The sequence below is a fragment of the Argiope bruennichi genome, chromosome 2 (assembly GCF_947563725.1).
Source record: "Argiope bruennichi chromosome 2, qqArgBrue1.1, whole genome shotgun sequence".
NCBI classification, from domain to species: domain Eukaryota; kingdom Metazoa; phylum Arthropoda; class Arachnida; order Araneae; family Araneidae; genus Argiope; species Argiope bruennichi.
In genome coordinates this window covers 7,972,360-7,990,266 of record NC_079152.1, presented here as the reverse complement: position 1 = coordinate 7,990,266, position 17,907 = coordinate 7,972,360, and the positions used below count along the sequence as shown (strand labels likewise).

Genomic DNA, 17,907 nt, shown 5'->3' with positions numbered 1-17,907 from the left:
TCAGCCAGCCAAAACATACAACAATTAATATCTTTATTCATCCTTTTGAGTATAAATTTGTTTGAATTGCATGTCCACAATTTACTGATTGACATTTCTAAATTAACAGAAATTTAACAGTCTATCTATCTAAAGGCAATATTAGATTTGAATATAAATAAAAAATATGGAATAGAATTAGAGAAAATTTGGTATCCATGGTAGAAAGAGAAAGTATAAATTTAAATCAGCTACAAAAACAAACAGGTGAATGATTTTGAAATAAATTGTGACATTTTAATAGTTATTTACAACGAAATCCATATCACAAAATCCATATCAATACAAATTAAATTATTTCACCAAGATGACATAAATGTTGTAATATAGAATACATGAATAATCCTTAATAAGATACATTAATTGATATCATTAGTTCTTCATTCATTAATTTAGAAAAAAAAGTCAAAGAAATTAAATTCACAGATACAGGGTGTCCTAAAAATATGGGACAAACTTTTATTTCCTTAACTATGGCAATGAAACGTACACTTCCTATGGCAAAGTTTCATCAAATAAAGCACACAAATGTCTAAACATATGTTGGCTTCTGTAGAGGGAGAATGATAAAAAGAATATTTTATTGGGTCTCCATAGCAAAAATAAGGCAGTGAGTAAAAGATTTTCCTGCACTCATTAATAAAGACACAAAGTTTTATGTTTCTATCTGTAAAATTTGCTGAACTATTAAAGTGCAAATTTATTGACATAGACTATTTTTCTATATTTATAAAAGGTATCTGAGTTAGTTTTTCAATGTAATTTTCAAAGATAATATACATGTCACAAGAGATTATTAAGAGAGTTCACATCAAAAATTCATTAATTAATCTTTATTAATTTTTAAAAAGATGGTCGGATAACATATTAAATTATCTAGTGCTCAAAAGGAACACTTTCAATATCTTAACAAACTTCATTTAACAGTTCTTGCACAACTGCGAGTTCATCACTTGTGACATAAAAAAAGCTTCTGAAATAGTCACCAAAGATTTGCAAAGCATTTAGTGCCAAAATAGTTCAGATATAAAGTCAATCAAAACTAATGTGTAATATATTTATCATCATTCAGAAATACTATTGTAGAAAATTGAGCTACCCAAAGAGTTTCTAAAAATGCCATTTTACACATTTATAGAAAATTCCCACACCATCCCAATTCTTGTTCTCACATTATCCTGATTATATTGAATTTATCATATTAGTTTGTGGACTTTGTGAATATGGTATATGAGCCAATTATTACATCAAAATATTCTCAACACCAGGAGATTTAGAATGCTGAGCTCTGAATTCATTGTTCATACATTAGCATGAGAATGACTAGAACAAATATGTAAAAATGTTACTTTCTGCATCATATGTATAATATAATGCCTCATCTTCCCTGTTTCTCTTAAGAAAAGTAAGGATTCTGTAGTTTATATAGCTAAACCATTTTGTAAACACACTTTGTAAGAGGATGTTGTGAATGTGGAAAACAATGTCTGCATTCTTCTACATTTAGACTGGTATTACAATTACATAAGAATATATATCATCAACAAGTCCAAATGTTCCTTGTTACTAATATATATATATATATATATATATATATATATATATATATATATATATATATATATATATATATATATATATATATATATATATATATATATATATATATATATATATTTATATATATATATATATTACAAAACACACAAGTGCAAGCAAAGAATTTTACTGTATTAGATTTTCCAGTACTTTTCCGAATTATTTTAAATGCTCAATTTCTCAAATTTCTTTTCTCTTCTTGATAAAGTAGTAGTTACATCTGCTAACCAAAGTGCATTATGCATCAATAACAAATTTCTTTGAAGTCACGATAACTAGATGATATTTACATACGATAGCCTTTCAGTGTTGAATAAATTTGCCTTTCAAAAATAAATGTTTTCATCAAAATTAGAGATTAACACCTCTTAATTTAAAAAATAAACATATCTCTGCCAATTATGTACATACAAATGCGAAACTTTTGTTTATGCAGAAATGAATATAAAAGAAATATTTTACTAACTCACAGTTTGGGGAATATAAAAAACTTTTAAAATCAACCTCCACAAAAAGCATAATGTTTTCATACAACTATCCATCGTATTTAATGAAACTTTGTAATAAGAATATATATTTAAGTCAATATTTAGAAAAATAAAGGCTTGTTCCACTTTTCAAAGATATATAAACAAATTAAACTATTTGTTCATTCTTAGAATTGTAATTTTCTAAGGTGGATTTATTCAGATGTGTAAGAATTAAAATCTGCAGGAGGTATACATTGTTCATTTAATCACTGTCTAGAACCCAATGGGTTGTGATTTTTACCCTCAAAATTTTGGAATGCAGTGATTTAACAATTTTCTGCTTATAATGGTATTTGCAGTAATTATCATAGAAAAAAAAGTATCTAATTTTCCGAGAACAACTAATTTAGATAAATCTGCTGAATATAGATGTTAAATAGCATTCATCCAAATGTTGCACTATTAACTTATTTAAAATGCCATCAAATTTTTAATAATAATAATAATAAATTAAAAAAATGTGAAGGAAAAGCAAAATGAAAATATTCCATCAATCAATTAATCAGTACTTTAACATGCATGACAATTTGAAAGAATTTTAGGCTATATAGATTTGGATGCATGATAATGCAAATTATAAATTTAAATATTACAGCATTCATATCTTTCCATATCACAGCAAAAATTAATGCAATAGCCTTCATGTCCGTGAATGTGTTAAACAAAAGAAGCAAGAAATTTAAATGAAGAGACAGAAAGCAAGGCCATCTTAATAAATTGAGTGAATTGGGCTGCATGAGAATTGTAACTATGAATTTGAGTGTCAAGAAAAATATTCAATAAATAAAATAATTTGAGAAGTAAAAAAAAAAAAAAAAAAAAAAGAGTAACCTGATCTCTGATTAATGCACAACATTTTACAAATCAATTCTTTTTCAACTTAAGTTTTTGCAAGTTAGCTTCCATCAGTTCTATTACAAGATAATGCATGGACATTGATACATGGTTAAATTTAATAATTTCATTATTAGAAAAGTATAATCATTTGTTTTATTTTATAAATTTTCTTAGCACAAAAATGCAATAATATATTTAATATTTAAATTAACATTCTTACAGTTAATAAAAGCAAATGTGTACTTATGTTAAAGCTGAACAGGACAAATCATTAGACATCATGCTTACAAAATTACCACAGATATAATTTCTAAGGTAGGAAATCTTGAAGCGATTTTGTAGGTTTATCTTGAAGCGATTTTTCTTGAAATTTTAATTAATTAGAAAAGTGAAATTTTGAAAATATAATAGAAAACAACAATTTTACATCAACTTAAAATTTTCAAATTATTTTTCCAATGATATGAATTTAACACTCATAATTTTTTTTTTTACTTAGTTTTAATTGAAAATCAATCTGAGATTTTTTGAAAGCATATTTTAAAACAATATTTTCCTTATTATAATGAAATTCAAACAATCTTCATGGTCACTATAAATATTTAATCCTTGATTTTGAAAGATCAAGATACAAGGATTCTGCTTACTTTTCTATAATGAACAGATTTCTGCTTAAAACATACTTTTAATAAAATGTTTGGATATATAATGAATGAATTGATGAAGAAAATAAGAAACATCTAGGTTTCAGCCTCATTGAAAAAATTGACAAGAACTTAAACATGTCTTCTTTCTAATATTAGGTTTTGGCATATTATTATCTTAAAATAATAATTAATTTGATTGTTAAAAGCACATTATAAGGTAAAAGTGTTTCTTTAAATATATTTTTTTATTGTTTCTGGAGTTATTATGGGAAAGCAGTTCTAATTGGAGAGCTCATCAAAGACATTTAAATATTCATAATTATGGTGCTAAGTTTCCCATAGTCTCAGGCTTCAGACAAAGTAATCCTCAAAAGCAGAACATTAAAAAAAATATATCAAAATGCCCTTTGGAAAGTTTAATTCACATGCTACATTTTATAATAGCACAAATAAAATTTAAGAACAATTGCATTAAAATATATACATTAAACATTTGGAAAGATTCATAAATGATTTTCAATTAAAAAACATTAACAACTTTCTACAGATATATATATGTTATGTAAGTAGAAAATAAAGCTTAATTTAAACTGATAGACTAATAATTAAATTTAGAAAATATTGCATTTGAAAAAATATGTAAACATAGATATAAACACATTTTTTTACAAATTTCAAAATGCTAGCAAATTAGCTGTAAATGAAAATTTGATTAAAAATTTCTATCATTACAAACATGAAACAAGAAATTAAACAAATTTAATAAAAGTACTTAGTAAAAATGCACTTTTATTAGTTTAAACAGTACAGTTGTAAATATTTAATCAGTTTTGAAAGTAAAAATTTTATTTATTTTCTAATGTTTTAGTGTTTCATAAAGTTGATTAAAAATATATATAATTACTATATATTTTTTAATGAAATCACAACCAGGTACTACTTGCTCATATAAAAGCAAAATTGAATTCAATTAATTGATAATTCAATTCTAAAAATATTGAATCACTGTATTTTATAGAAAACACATAACTGTACAAAAATCACTAAGAAAGGAATTAAAAACCAACTAAATAAACTCCAAAATTTCAAAAAACAGGAATCAAATTTATATTGGTTATACAAATATAAAATAAATAAAAATAAATGAAATTGTCTAAAAACATACCACTCCAGTGTGTGGATCTTTAGCTCCATTACTAAAAGTTGATGCAAGTGTTGAAGAACATGATTCATCATAGTGAGCATTTTCTCCATTGTTGATAGCAGAGTTGATAGAAATCGTCCACATGCTAGCCGCATAACCATCACAGTTGCAGTCATCATCAGCCCCACCATCACCAGAAGCCCAAACATAGATATTACCCAGTCCTCGTCGACCCTCAAGAAAAACACAGATAAATTATTTAAAATATTATTTTTAATATATTGTCTTCTTAGTAAACTATAATTATTTAGTTCTTTATTTTGTAATTAAAAAATAATTTTTTCAAGTAATTCAACTTTTTATACAACTATTCAAAAAAAAAAAAAAAAATAACAATAGTTTTAGCTCTAGAATAACTGGAAAACAGTTGTGGCTATCTCTGGTCCAAAACCAAATTCCAACTTAAACTTACCTCGATATTTCTGTTCCATTTCACTAATTAGCAAAGTGTGTGATTCTGTGCTTTTCAAATATCTGAATCAATTTCTCAGCAATAATAATATCATAATATCTGAACATTTTAGAATTAGGCAAAATCTTTCAATGAATTACCAGCTAATTTCTGTTACAGAAGTGATTCATGATATTCTTTGTGAAGTCTGAAACCATAGGTGCATTAAACATAGCCAAAGACTTTGCTCAATGGTTTACTTCTCAAAATTATGCAATTGCAGCCCAAATGATTAAAATTTCACCCTCATATCTATCTTTTTTTTTTTTTTTTTTTTTATAATTTCAAAGTACAACAACATGATTTCATCCTCCTAACTAATCCTCACAGGCTGTGCACAGTGAAGTTTGCTCCCTCCAACTATGTTCAATATTTATGTCAATGAAATTCCTAAAACTGAATATTTTCATTCAGTAATTTTTGTATTTATTATCAATGTTCCAATGCAATGTAAAAATCTGATTACAGTCACTGAATCTTTACAATTATGTAACATATTTACAATTCTAGCTCATCGATTGGACTATAAAAGTAAATGTGAATAAATGTTTGTGCCTCCTTTACACTCCCCCACCCCAGAAATGCTAAATCTTAGCCCAATTCAAATTTTTCAATAATTTATCATATGGGTAAATGAATATAAATATGTAGGATTAGCTCTTGAAGCAAAATTAACCTTTGATAGTCATATTAAAGCAGCCTTTACTAGAGCTGGATTAATGAGTATTAAATATAGCAGCTTAATTGCTCAATGGAGTAAGTTATCAATTAGACTTACGCTTCTGCTCTATAAATCAATTATAAGACATGTAATGATGAACATTTGCCAAATTTGAGAAGTCACTTCTGCCAATCATATTAAGAAGTTGCAAGTTTTTCGAAAGAAACAACAATACAGATTGTTAATATCCTCTGATATCTGAGAAGGAGGATATTGCATAATCAACTCTACATTGCACATACTTCAGAATTTATCTCAAGAACATTCAATAGTTCTTTCAAAATTACACTCTCATACTGAGTTGCTCAAAACACCAGTATATGGTACTGCTGTTCTTATCTATAGAGGGAGGGGGGGGGGAGACCCTAGAGCTGCAATTTAAATATCGATATCAATTTCCCATTTGTAAAAAGACGAAGGATTAACCACATTATTGGCAATCTGGTGGATTAAAGATTTTTCAAAATTATTTCCTGTTTCAAATCTAGATAACCAGGCTTTGTTACACTTGTAAAATTTCTGGAGATTTTTCAAACTAAAATAATAGAAAATTATTGAAACCAGTTTTAAAATAGCAAGGCATGAACAAAGTAATCCCATTAAATCCATCTTTCCTCCATAAATAATTTATATATCAATAGTAGATTTGATCAAAAAATTTTACACGAAACCTGACATTAGAGTTTTATATGCTCATCTATATTTAATCTTTTCCTAAAATTACAAATTATAAGTTGCTATTCTAAATTATGATGTGTAACCATTTTGTCATTCATGGAGCTCCAACAAGACAAACTTGATAACATAGCAATTTATTTTATATTATCTCTAAATATATTTTCTATAGTTTTTGCAGTTACCAGCATTAATAACAAATATTAAAAAAAATCATAATAAATAAACAGCTGTAGCAAGGCACTGTTTCTTACCAAATACATTCTTAAATGTAAAGCCATTTTAAATATCGCTTTTATAGAATAGTTCTGTATAATATAGAAGTTCTGTAGTTTACAAATTAAGAAATCATTTACAAAAATTACATCAAATCTCACTATTACAAAAATTAATCCAAATTACTGAAAAACTAATGCTATGATGAAATAAGAACTACTGGTCATATAAGAACTACTGGTCTACCAATAAATTGATATGAATAATTATTTCCAACAATGCAATTCTGAAGCAAGTCCTGTAGTCTACCTTTAAAAAACTGATTAGAAAAAATAATTAAAAGACTGCTTTTATGAAGTAAGGTGTCCATTTTATATACTGAGAAATTACGAAAATTACTTCATTTACACCTTGTACAATGGCCCTCATAGTCGCATTTCGAGGTCCATCAACTGTTTTCCCATCATCTGTAGGACCCCAGCTTGCACTATAAATATCAATTAAGTTTGGCTCATGTCCCATAGAATTGGCTTCAATTAGATCTGTCATATAGGGTTGATCTAACATTCGTATCCCTAGAAACATAAAAAAAATATATTAACCCTGTACTGTATCCCTAAAAACATAAAAAATTAGTATTTACCGTTTTACATACTACTTAACAGGAGTTTACATTTTAAAATTTAATATTATTAAAAACTTAAAAGGATATCAATTATTACCATTTCTAAGCTTTTCCTTATTTCTTTTTGTCAGTTCTCAAATGTTAAAATTATAAATATAATTTTCAGAATATTATATAGAACTGAATATCCAAAAGCACAAAGAATTAGCAACATGTCATTTTATGTGCTATTAAATAAATATTCACATTTTAAAATTCTTTATTATAGAATTGAAAACCATAAAAAAAGTATTACTTGAATTGCCAGTTTTAAGCTGTTATCTAATTCTATAATTCCTCAGATAACAAGAGTTACAAATTACATTTTCAAAATATCATATATTTTAATGGCTTAAAATTTATTGTGGCTGTAACAGACTAAATAGGAATAGAAACAGTTTTTGAGAAAACATGCACAATAAAATGTAGATTTTTTTAAAATTTAATTAATTTGGATTCTTTATTCTTTTATTTATAAATCATTATTATATATATTTTGAAATCAATTTTTAACTTCAATACCAGATGGCATAATTTATATGGAATCAAATCAATTGATTTACTGATAATTAAATTCTGAAAATATTAAAAAAGTGTGCAATATTTTAAAACATAGTTATGTATAAAAGACACATTTTCAGAAAGTGGACGAGAATATAAATATAAAATTCCTTATTTATAAACATAAAACCATTATAGTTGAATAAAACTGTATAAAAAATAAATTTTATAAAATCACTGAAGAGAGAGTCACCTGCAACTTTAGATTCATAAGCTACACCAACTCCGCAAACTCCATTATCTCTCTTTGCTGCAACTTCTCCTGCACAGCGCGTGCCATGACTAAAATTAATTACACAGACATTGATTATAAAAAATCACACAATCATTAATTCAACAAACAATAATATGCATATAATAAATTGCACAAGTATTATACCTCTTTGCTGTTGCATATTGAATACACAATACGTGCCATCTAATACTAAATCATTAACTGCCAAATTTTGCTTTGAAATTTTTGGCCAGATAAGTTATATAAATGCACAAAAATGTGCCTAATGCATAAATATATTCAAATTATGATTTGTTTTAAAAATATTTGATTTTTTTAAAAAAGGATATCATTAAAAATTATTGATTCAATAAAAAAAAAAAAAATCAAAATAAATCTTTATTTCAATAAAAAAAACTAAGTAACATTTTGTTAATATACTTCTAAATTACATATTTATGTATGGTATTTCATTATAACAAGGAGAGCAAACAAAAAAAAATGATATATAATGTTTCATTACTGTTCTGTTCCATTCAATTTATAAAAGAATTTCATTTTTTTGCTTATTGTAAAGCATACCAAATATATTTTGGTGACGAGTAGTGCATGCAAAATACCAAAATCCTGAAATGGGAATGATAGCAGTTAATGGATTAAACAACCATACACTATCATAAAATAATAATAATAAAAAAATAAACATGGCACAATTATTATCCGTTTTTGCTGCCACTTGAATAATCTGAGATGTAGCTCAGTTATATAATGCATTATAAACAATTAATTCACCTGTCAGTACTTTGCACAATTGTTATCCTTCTTTATGACAAAATGCATACCATTGCTAAAATACATTACACAATGCAATGAAATATTTAATTAATAAATGAGTAACAAAATTTATTGGGCTTTTATGAAAACACATATATATTAATTTAAATGAATATATGATATTATTTCAATGAATATATTAAGGAGAGCCTAACCTCAATATATTTTACACTAATAAAAAATTTTCATACCTAAACTAGAGCATCCTGCCCTTCAATAAAAAATTTAAATTGATTATAATCTGTATATCTATCATATTGACAGCTATATCATCAAATTTTTATGCATCTATTACTGTAAAGGAAAAAAAATGCTTATATTCTAAATTCATTATTCTACAATAAGCATAAAAAATTCAATTATATTAATTTTTTTAACATGGTACAAAATTTCAATAGCCGAGTTTCTATAAAAATTTCTTAGAAATTAAGGGATCTGAATTTCACTAGCCTAGTTTAATTTTTTAAATTAATATATGTAAAAATTATTATGCTTTAAAAATGTATCAAAAATAAAAAATTGCTTAAATTGTAAATGGAAATTAAAAAAAAAAAGTTCATAAGTGCCAATATGTATAGTGTTCATCAATGAAAAATAATTTCACTTCTTAATGACACCACCTTTAGATTAGTATCATTAACCTCAATTTTTTTCTCTTAATGCTATCATTAAATATCATCAAATGTTGTATGCTGAGGAACTTTAAATTATATTAAGTCCTCTACCCTCATAAAAAAGTCTGACGAAATAAATATTATTAATAATAAATGTTAGGAAAGTTACTGTTAATTTTTGATACTAACCATATTTTTAACTTGTTAATTAATAAGTTATTTTAAAATATGTAATTATCAGACTATAACTAAACATAGTATATTTTTAAGAATACTTTCATAAATAGTTCTTAATTAAATGGGGGGGGGGGAAGTCTCCTGAACATATTGCATAAGTAGCAATAAACATTAGGTAGGTTATTGCTACCCATTTAAATGAGAGATTACTAAGTAATTTTTAAGCACAAAATATTTAAAGATGTAGCTTCACAAATATATTTTTATACTAAGAGCTTTTGGCAATCAGTTCATTTAATCATCAAATAAATAGTAGGGTTCCATTATTTATGATTTAAAATTAGAAATCCTCTATTTTAAATAATTAAAATAAGGCAGATATAAGAAGACACAGATAAAAAGATAAAAGAAAACACAAATAAAAAAGTGAGATAAAAGAATAAACTGATAAAACATCTAATATCATTGTGAGAACTTTATTTGCTGCTTAAATTTTTCTTCCACTATCAAATGAGTGTTTACCTCATTAATGGACCCACAAATAAGAATCTGCCAAATCTGAATACTTACATCATCAATTCTGTGTGCTGAATGTTGCTACTAATAGAATAACTTGATAACGAATGACACTTTGGCAAAATAATAGTACTTTTTGCAGACAGGAATTGCTTTTTTATACTAATCCTAGTTGATTTTGAATTTCCAGTGAGTATGAATCAACAATATTCTGGATGAATATTTAAGTCAATAGTTTATACACAAGAAAAATTTACCTAATCAAAATCAAACAAATCAGTTTCATTTTAAATCAATTGCAATAAAACTGGATTTATTAGTCTCTATCAACAAATAACATTAATATGCAACTTCTTTGTTTCACTAGCTTATTATACTTCATTTTGATATTAGACTAAGTAAGCAAATTCCATATACCACTGCTTTAAGAAAAATTTTCATAGAAATGCAGATGTTTCAAGTTACAAAAGAATTAAATTGGCTCATTTACTAGTAATTATTTATTTTACGAAACAAACAAAATTTGATACCTTATAAAAATATTAATTGAATAAGCCTACAAATCTTATATATTCAAATCAAATGATCAATTTAACAAAGCCCCACATCCAAAATATTCTAAACAATTAATTTAATAAAGCACCAAATACAAGATATTTTAATCAAACTTTTATTTGAGGTATCTAACTATTTACAATGGCTTACATAGATGCAACATTTTTTCACATCCATTTAAATAGCAATATATATTTATCATCAACAAAAGCAAACTTATTGATCATATACTTCATATTAATAAAAAGCTTTTAATTTCCTCTTATCAATTAAAATGAAAAAAAAAAAAATACTTAAGTAGAAATTGATACATTCTTGAAAATACAAACTTATTGTAACTACTTACAATGATATAGGGAAAAAAATAATGTTTACAAAATACCTAAATGTAGAATCTCAAATGTAAAAAAAACTTAAAAACAGTGAAGATTCTGTCAATGAATACAGCTACAAACTTAAGAAAATTTTAAAATTACTTCTTACATTTTTAAAAGGCATGCATTAAATCTCTGTACAAAGATTTTGCAAATAAATGATCGATGAAAATATAGTTTATGCTGTGCTTCATAAATCAATTTATGAAGTATGGGCAAATATAATAGCATTTCATAACACATAAAATGGATTTCAATTAAATAAGTCAAAGGAAATGTGTTGAATAATGACACAATCACTTTGACTTTCCAACATATTATTTAAGAATGTAAAATTAATGGATTCTGCCCTAAAATATTACTTGCTATCTAATTTTTTAATATAGCCTTCAACCATAATATTTTGATTATTTATTCAATCCAGACTAATAATCCTCATGCATAAGTGTAACCATGAGTCTTTTGTTGCACCATTCAAATGTTTTGGGAAAAGATAAGGCATCCGATTCGGACATAGCTACCAGATCATCCAGCATGTGGTCAATATTCTCATCTGTTAGAAGCACTTGTAACCATGGTCCATGAGCTGCATAAGGATGCTCAAGATCAACAAATGCACCAGACACACTGAGTGGGACAAGTGTAATGGCAACATCCCCAACCACACTTTTAAATGTAAAATGCCGACCATGTTTCAGCCTTCCTCTAAGAGCTAGAGGTAATATTGTTCCAGCTTCCAAATTGAACTGGATGTGCACACTTTCTAGGAACTTGGTCTGTAATAATTCAGGTGAAGCAATTTCACTATTCATGTTGCTATCATAAGATTCCTTTCGCGACGCTCCTTCATTCTGGTCTCCCGTTCCAGGCATACCAAAATATCGACTGCTGTTACTTCCAGGTCTAATTGGAGGCAAGACTGATTTTGTGCCTAGGAGACCTTTCTTCAGAGTAGCTTTGATTTGTTCTGATTCTTGAACAGATATCTGGGCAAATCCTCTTTCTAAATCTGCCTCTTCACTGTCATCAACTGGAGTTAATTTTTTTTCTTGCCAAGTACAGCGAGCACTAACACCACTGAGGTTTGAACCATCTGTCTCGACACCATGATCCACAGCTTCTTGGACATTTGGATCAAGTTCAAACATAGTCTCTCCTCGCCTCATGTCAGTCACAAGCCAAGGTCCACCAAGACCTTTGACTGTTTTCATGAGATCAATGATGCCAGGTCCATTCCAGCCTTGAGCTGCCTGTAACTCTTCAGTGCACACACCAACGATTTGTATAAATGTGACTGATCCAAATGGAGTTTGCACAGTACCGAGCTGTGGGTCTTCACACATGAGCATGTGCTGAATTCTTGATTCACTATTATCCAAAGGACAATGCCATGAAACATGATCACCAGCAACAAGAGTATTTTCTGATTGGAAAACATATTTTGCAAGAGCTTGCATAATAGCTGCTGGCCATGTAGGCGGAACTTTCTCTTCTGGTTCTCTTTTCAGTCGAAAAGTCAACTCAAAGCCGAATCCACTTGGGGTACCCACACCTGAAATTTCATGGACACGGCCATCTCCATGAAGATCAGAAAGGCCAAAACTAATGTAATGCCAATGTGGAGGAATGTCGGCCGACGTATTTCCTGGATTAGAGTACATGCTAATATAATCTAATGGATCTGGTCCTCCAAGCCAATATTTAACCAAAGCTGCAACTTGGAGAGGATTTGGCTGATCAGGATATATTTGTCTGCATATAGTATAAAGAGTTTCAAGTCCGAGAGGTATAATTGGTCTTTGTATCGGAGGATAGCCTCGAAACACTGGCGGTCGAGGAGGCAAACTATTAGCCATAGGTAATCTGTTATCCATAATTAGAACACCAAACAGAAATACAATAGTTTTACTAAATTAAAATACCATTTCACAACCTAGAGTCCCCGAAAAGGACATATAATCAATTATACCAAAATTTAGGAGATTTCATTAAGACGATAAAATTAAATGGCATTTTAATCACTAGGTATCCAACTCAAAACAATGCATTTGACACACAACACGCGCTGTGAAACTTCGAAAACAATAAAGCAGTTATTATAAGACTTGCAAAAACACACACACAGTTATGTACACTTAAAAATTTCTGAAAAGTAAAAACAGTTCCATCATTCATGAATAAATAAATATCTAAAAAATAAAATTCAATCAATTTCACAAGCAACTCCTGTAGAATGTAAAATATACCACTGATTTTTGACGTTACAGTTACAGTTAATGCGAAAAGTATGCAATCAACATTTTAGCAAAGAATGAATGAAGTAAATTTAATCGTGTGTGCATTTATTAGCTCATTGTAAATACATTTTTTATTTAAGATTATTATTTATACATTTACCTAATTTATTTTAAAACATGCTAATAAAATATTGACGTGATTTTCCTTAGTTAAATTATAACAATTATTGTGGTTTTTTGAGGTTTAAAGTAAAGTGAGATTTAGAATAAATATTAGGATTTCTATTTGAGATACTAAAGAACTTCCTTAGCTTTTCAAGAAAGGCAGAGTAAATGAAAAAATAATTGTCTTCTCGACGTCATACAAAATGGATGCAAGAGCAATACTGTGCTGCCATCTAGCGTAGTATTTTCGACATCCTAATTCATTTCTAGCATTATATCTTTCTTGTCACACAGATTTATGAAATTCAAAGAGTGTTACGTACATTTTTAACTAATAATAGGAAGCATTAAATGTTTTCCTTCATTAATAATTATTAGCAGAGACAGGTCTTGGACTCTATGGACTTATAAATATTCACAATGAACTTTTAAAGCATAAATCCAAAAGTGATTTTATATAATTAAATCTAGTAAAATTTATTTAATGTACACCAAAGATATAAACAAACAATAAAAAAAGCTGGAAGTTTTCGATGGAAAACAGTTCAAGCTGAAGCAAAATGTTAATTTTAAATTTAACTTGCACTATTTTGTTTTTCTCAGTAACTAAATGTTGAAATTATTTGAAATTATAAAGAAATATTTTTTAGAATAAATCTTTTGGGCATTTCGGGAATTTGAATTTAATAGAAATTACTTCAATTACCACACCACAATTTTTATTTTTCAAAAAAAAAGTAGTTTAAAAATTAACTCAAATTTTTTTTTAAAGCGTTTCTCATATATTCCCTCTAGTGCAATTCGTACTTCTTTAGTGATATTTTTTAAAAATTTAAAAATGTAATTTTTAATTTCAATCTATTCCAGATCTAATTGAGTTACCTTAATACTCAATCGTTGGTCCATTTTCTGAGTGAAAACCCGTAGCCTTTAACGTTCCAAATTAAACTTTTCAACTCACGGTGGTATATATATATATATATATATATATATATATATATATATATATATATATATATATATATATATATATATATATATATATATATATATATAATTTAGTAAAAAATTAAATTAAACTATTTTTTAAACTTTTTTTTCCTTCTCTTACACTGTTCGATATTGCCTGCCCAATGCATTGAAATAATTTGTGTGACCAACAAAACAGAAAAGGAAAGAAAGAAATACAAAAATAAGCAATAAAATAAAAACCCTATAAAGTATTCTGCTATGCATTTGAAGCACGTACCGATACAATCCAACGGTACATCTTTCCCATGACTTTATTTCGATTCAAATTGGAAATAAAGTAAATAGCTAGATACATTCAAGTTTAAAACTTTCAATGCAAAAATATTTTTTATATAAAATATCATAAAATACAAAATTTTTTTTGCTGTCTGAATCCTTTTTTAAAATTTAAATAAGAATATCAGTTGAATCGAATAGTTTTTGGACATTGTTCTAGAGCCAACTTAATAAGGAGGTAGAAATGAGATTGGAAACAAATAAATAGCTTAAAATATCCGCACTAGAGACAAAGTAGCTTTTCCAACACTCACTTTTCTTAATGAAAAAAAAAAAAAATAACGAATGGATTAATTGCCACGAAAATTTCTTCACACTTCATGATATTTGTGAATAAAATTTGAAGAAATCTATTTAAATATTAAGATTTTTAAAACGTACAAACTAATTATGCATCTCATTATCCCTCTCCGCCTTTGCTATAGCAACAACAGAAGCTCCTTTCTATGATAGTGTTTATTGAAACGAGCCATAAATAATTTTACAAAGACAGTTTCTAATATTTTAAAGCTGTGTAAAATTCATTTTTGTGCAATAATATTTTCTGAACTTACACGAAAATTCAGTTTAATTTTTAATCAATTGAAATTTAAAAAAAAAAAACTCCGAAGGGCATGTTCTCCGCCACCTAAAGGTATATACGGGCCAATTGTAGGTATATACCACCTAAAGGTATATACGTGCCAATTGTAGTTCAAACGGTCTGCACGCACACACAAGGTATACATATTAAATCATTACAAAGTTGTCTGATCAAAATGAAATATGCAAATGAAATTCGATCTTTGAGAAAAGTTATCAAAAATGAATATTTAAGGCATTTTATCACACTCAACATGAATAAACAAGTTTAGAAAAATTTCATCGTATTAAAAATATGAGGAACACATTTTTAAGCCCTAGAAGCGAATTTGAAACAAGGTTGGAAGATTTTAAACTGTCGAAAAAAAAAAAGAATGGTTGTCTTCTCTGCAATCACATTACTGACCGCTTGCAGACAGAGGCAATGCTGTTCCGATTTGTAAGTAATATTCAGAGATTTCACAACTATTCCTGAACCAACACACATGCGGAGTTATTGCCATGTTTTGCGGCCCTAAACAGAGCAAATCATGTACATTCTTTTAATAAGCTTGTCAGTTCTGTTTTATGGTCTAACATATATATTTTTTAATCTTAATCAAGAGGCTTGTGATTTATTTTAATGAATTGGTGAAACTTTATATGTTTATACTGACGTGTGAATCCACGACTCTACAAGTTGTTATTTAAGTAAATATTCGGTGCTTATTGAGGACGTAATAAAACAAAATAAGAGCACGATCAAAGTGTTAAAGCCGTAAGGAGGTTCTAATACTGTAAAAATATTTTTTAATTTGTAAATTTTGAATCGTTTACAAGATTATTTTTGGGACTGGTTTAATAGCACTTAAAAAAAATGCTCTGCCGGCGGTTCTTTTTGAGGCTAGTCTGGATAGGTAGATGCTTAGTCCTGAATCCGCTACTATCAGTCTAAACGTTCGAAACATGATTTTCAATTAGGAAAAAAAGATAGAAAAATGACTGACTTTCAATTTAGATCAGCATCGAAATTAATCTCTGTAGTCTAGATATCCTTCGAAATAGGAAAAATTGCAGAAAAGAGATAATAAATGTCAAAAATAAAAAAAGACTTCAATCACATTATTTTTTTTAACATTATCTTTGTTTTTTCTTCTTTTGTTTCCATACTGTGCCAAATAAACCTAAGTTTCAAGAAAAACTGTTCTCCTTACCTTACTTGCGTCGCTTGTTCTAGCATTTGAGTTTGGCATCTTACTCTATAAAGATTAAAATTAAATTCGACCGATTCAAAAAATCAGAAATCTCACCTGTTGAACCAGTCATCAGTATATCTCGGGTACGGGTACGGATCGTTGCTGCTGAAATCGTAACTGGCTCTAGCATTCTGTGGGAAAAAGAAAATGCAAAGATTATTTATTCATGACGAAAACGACGATATTCTTTGCTGAGGTCTTTCGATATGAGATCTAATGGCATCATTAAGGTATGTGTAAACATACGGTCAGCTGAAATTAAATGTCAAGTGCTTTCCCCGAAACGGTTGCCCATAAAGATTGACCGTCCGATGACCGAAAATGAGTGAAAAATCTGCTTTTGGATTCTAAGGCTATTTCAGATTTTAACGAAGGGAGTGGTCCCCCAAACTTCATCTCCAACAAATATGTTGTCCAAGAGAACGGCGCATAATACTTGCGAATCTTTGGCGTGAGCACCTTGGTAAGTATTTTGGAGATTATTCCCTGGTATGAGTATCCGAAAACCGAATTTGTGCTTAAGAGGCGTGTTACCAAAATTTGGCACGGAGCTACAATGTCATTGAGTTTTTGAATTACAGTATTTATATGCTTCTTATAGCACATACTGACAAAAGTTCAACCCCTCATTGAAATTTGACAAGTGCCTGTCTACGCTAAAGCTATTAAATCCGCATTCCGAATTTTATCGATCTTGCTCTCTTCGTTTTGCGGTTATCGTGGAAACTTAAATGGCCAGACAGACAGATTTCCACAGAGTTTGCTCAAAATTTAATAGAAATCTACAAATTTGGTGTAAAGACCGATATCCCATTTTATCCATTTAGCTCAAAATGTCTTTGTCACAGATAGACAGGCATAAAACCAAATATGTGTTTTTTGAAGTCGGGAAGATCTAAAACTTGAAGAATCGTCTAAACCACGAATTCGAATTTTTTTGACGATTACAATG

The 17,907-nt window shown here is 27.9% G+C and overlaps 2 protein-coding genes across 2 annotated transcripts in view; both read right to left on the bottom strand.

Annotated features, from left to right (window-relative positions):
• The window catches only part of LOC129956628 (neuroendocrine convertase 2-like), a 316,381-nt gene that overhangs the window by 9,955 nt on the left and 288,519 nt on the right, over positions 1-17,907 (bottom strand). The window contains exons 6-9 of the mRNA XM_056068563.1: positions 17,010-17,086; positions 8,338-8,426; positions 7,319-7,494; positions 4,818-5,030 (exon numbers count right to left, since the gene is read on the bottom strand). Coding sequence (XP_055924538.1) covers positions 4,818-5,030; positions 7,319-7,494; positions 8,338-8,426; positions 17,010-17,086 — 555 coding nt within the window. The remainder of the gene's footprint in view (positions 1-4,817; positions 5,031-7,318; positions 7,495-8,337; positions 8,427-17,009; positions 17,087-17,907) is intronic.
• Positions 11,465-13,681, bottom strand: LOC129956634 (suppressor of fused homolog). Its single transcript, XM_056068570.1, has one exon. It carries the CDS (start codon positions 13,300-13,302, stop codon positions 11,854-11,856), a length of 1,449 nt encoding a protein of 482 aa, XP_055924545.1. The 5' UTR covers positions 13,303-13,681; the 3' UTR covers positions 11,465-11,853.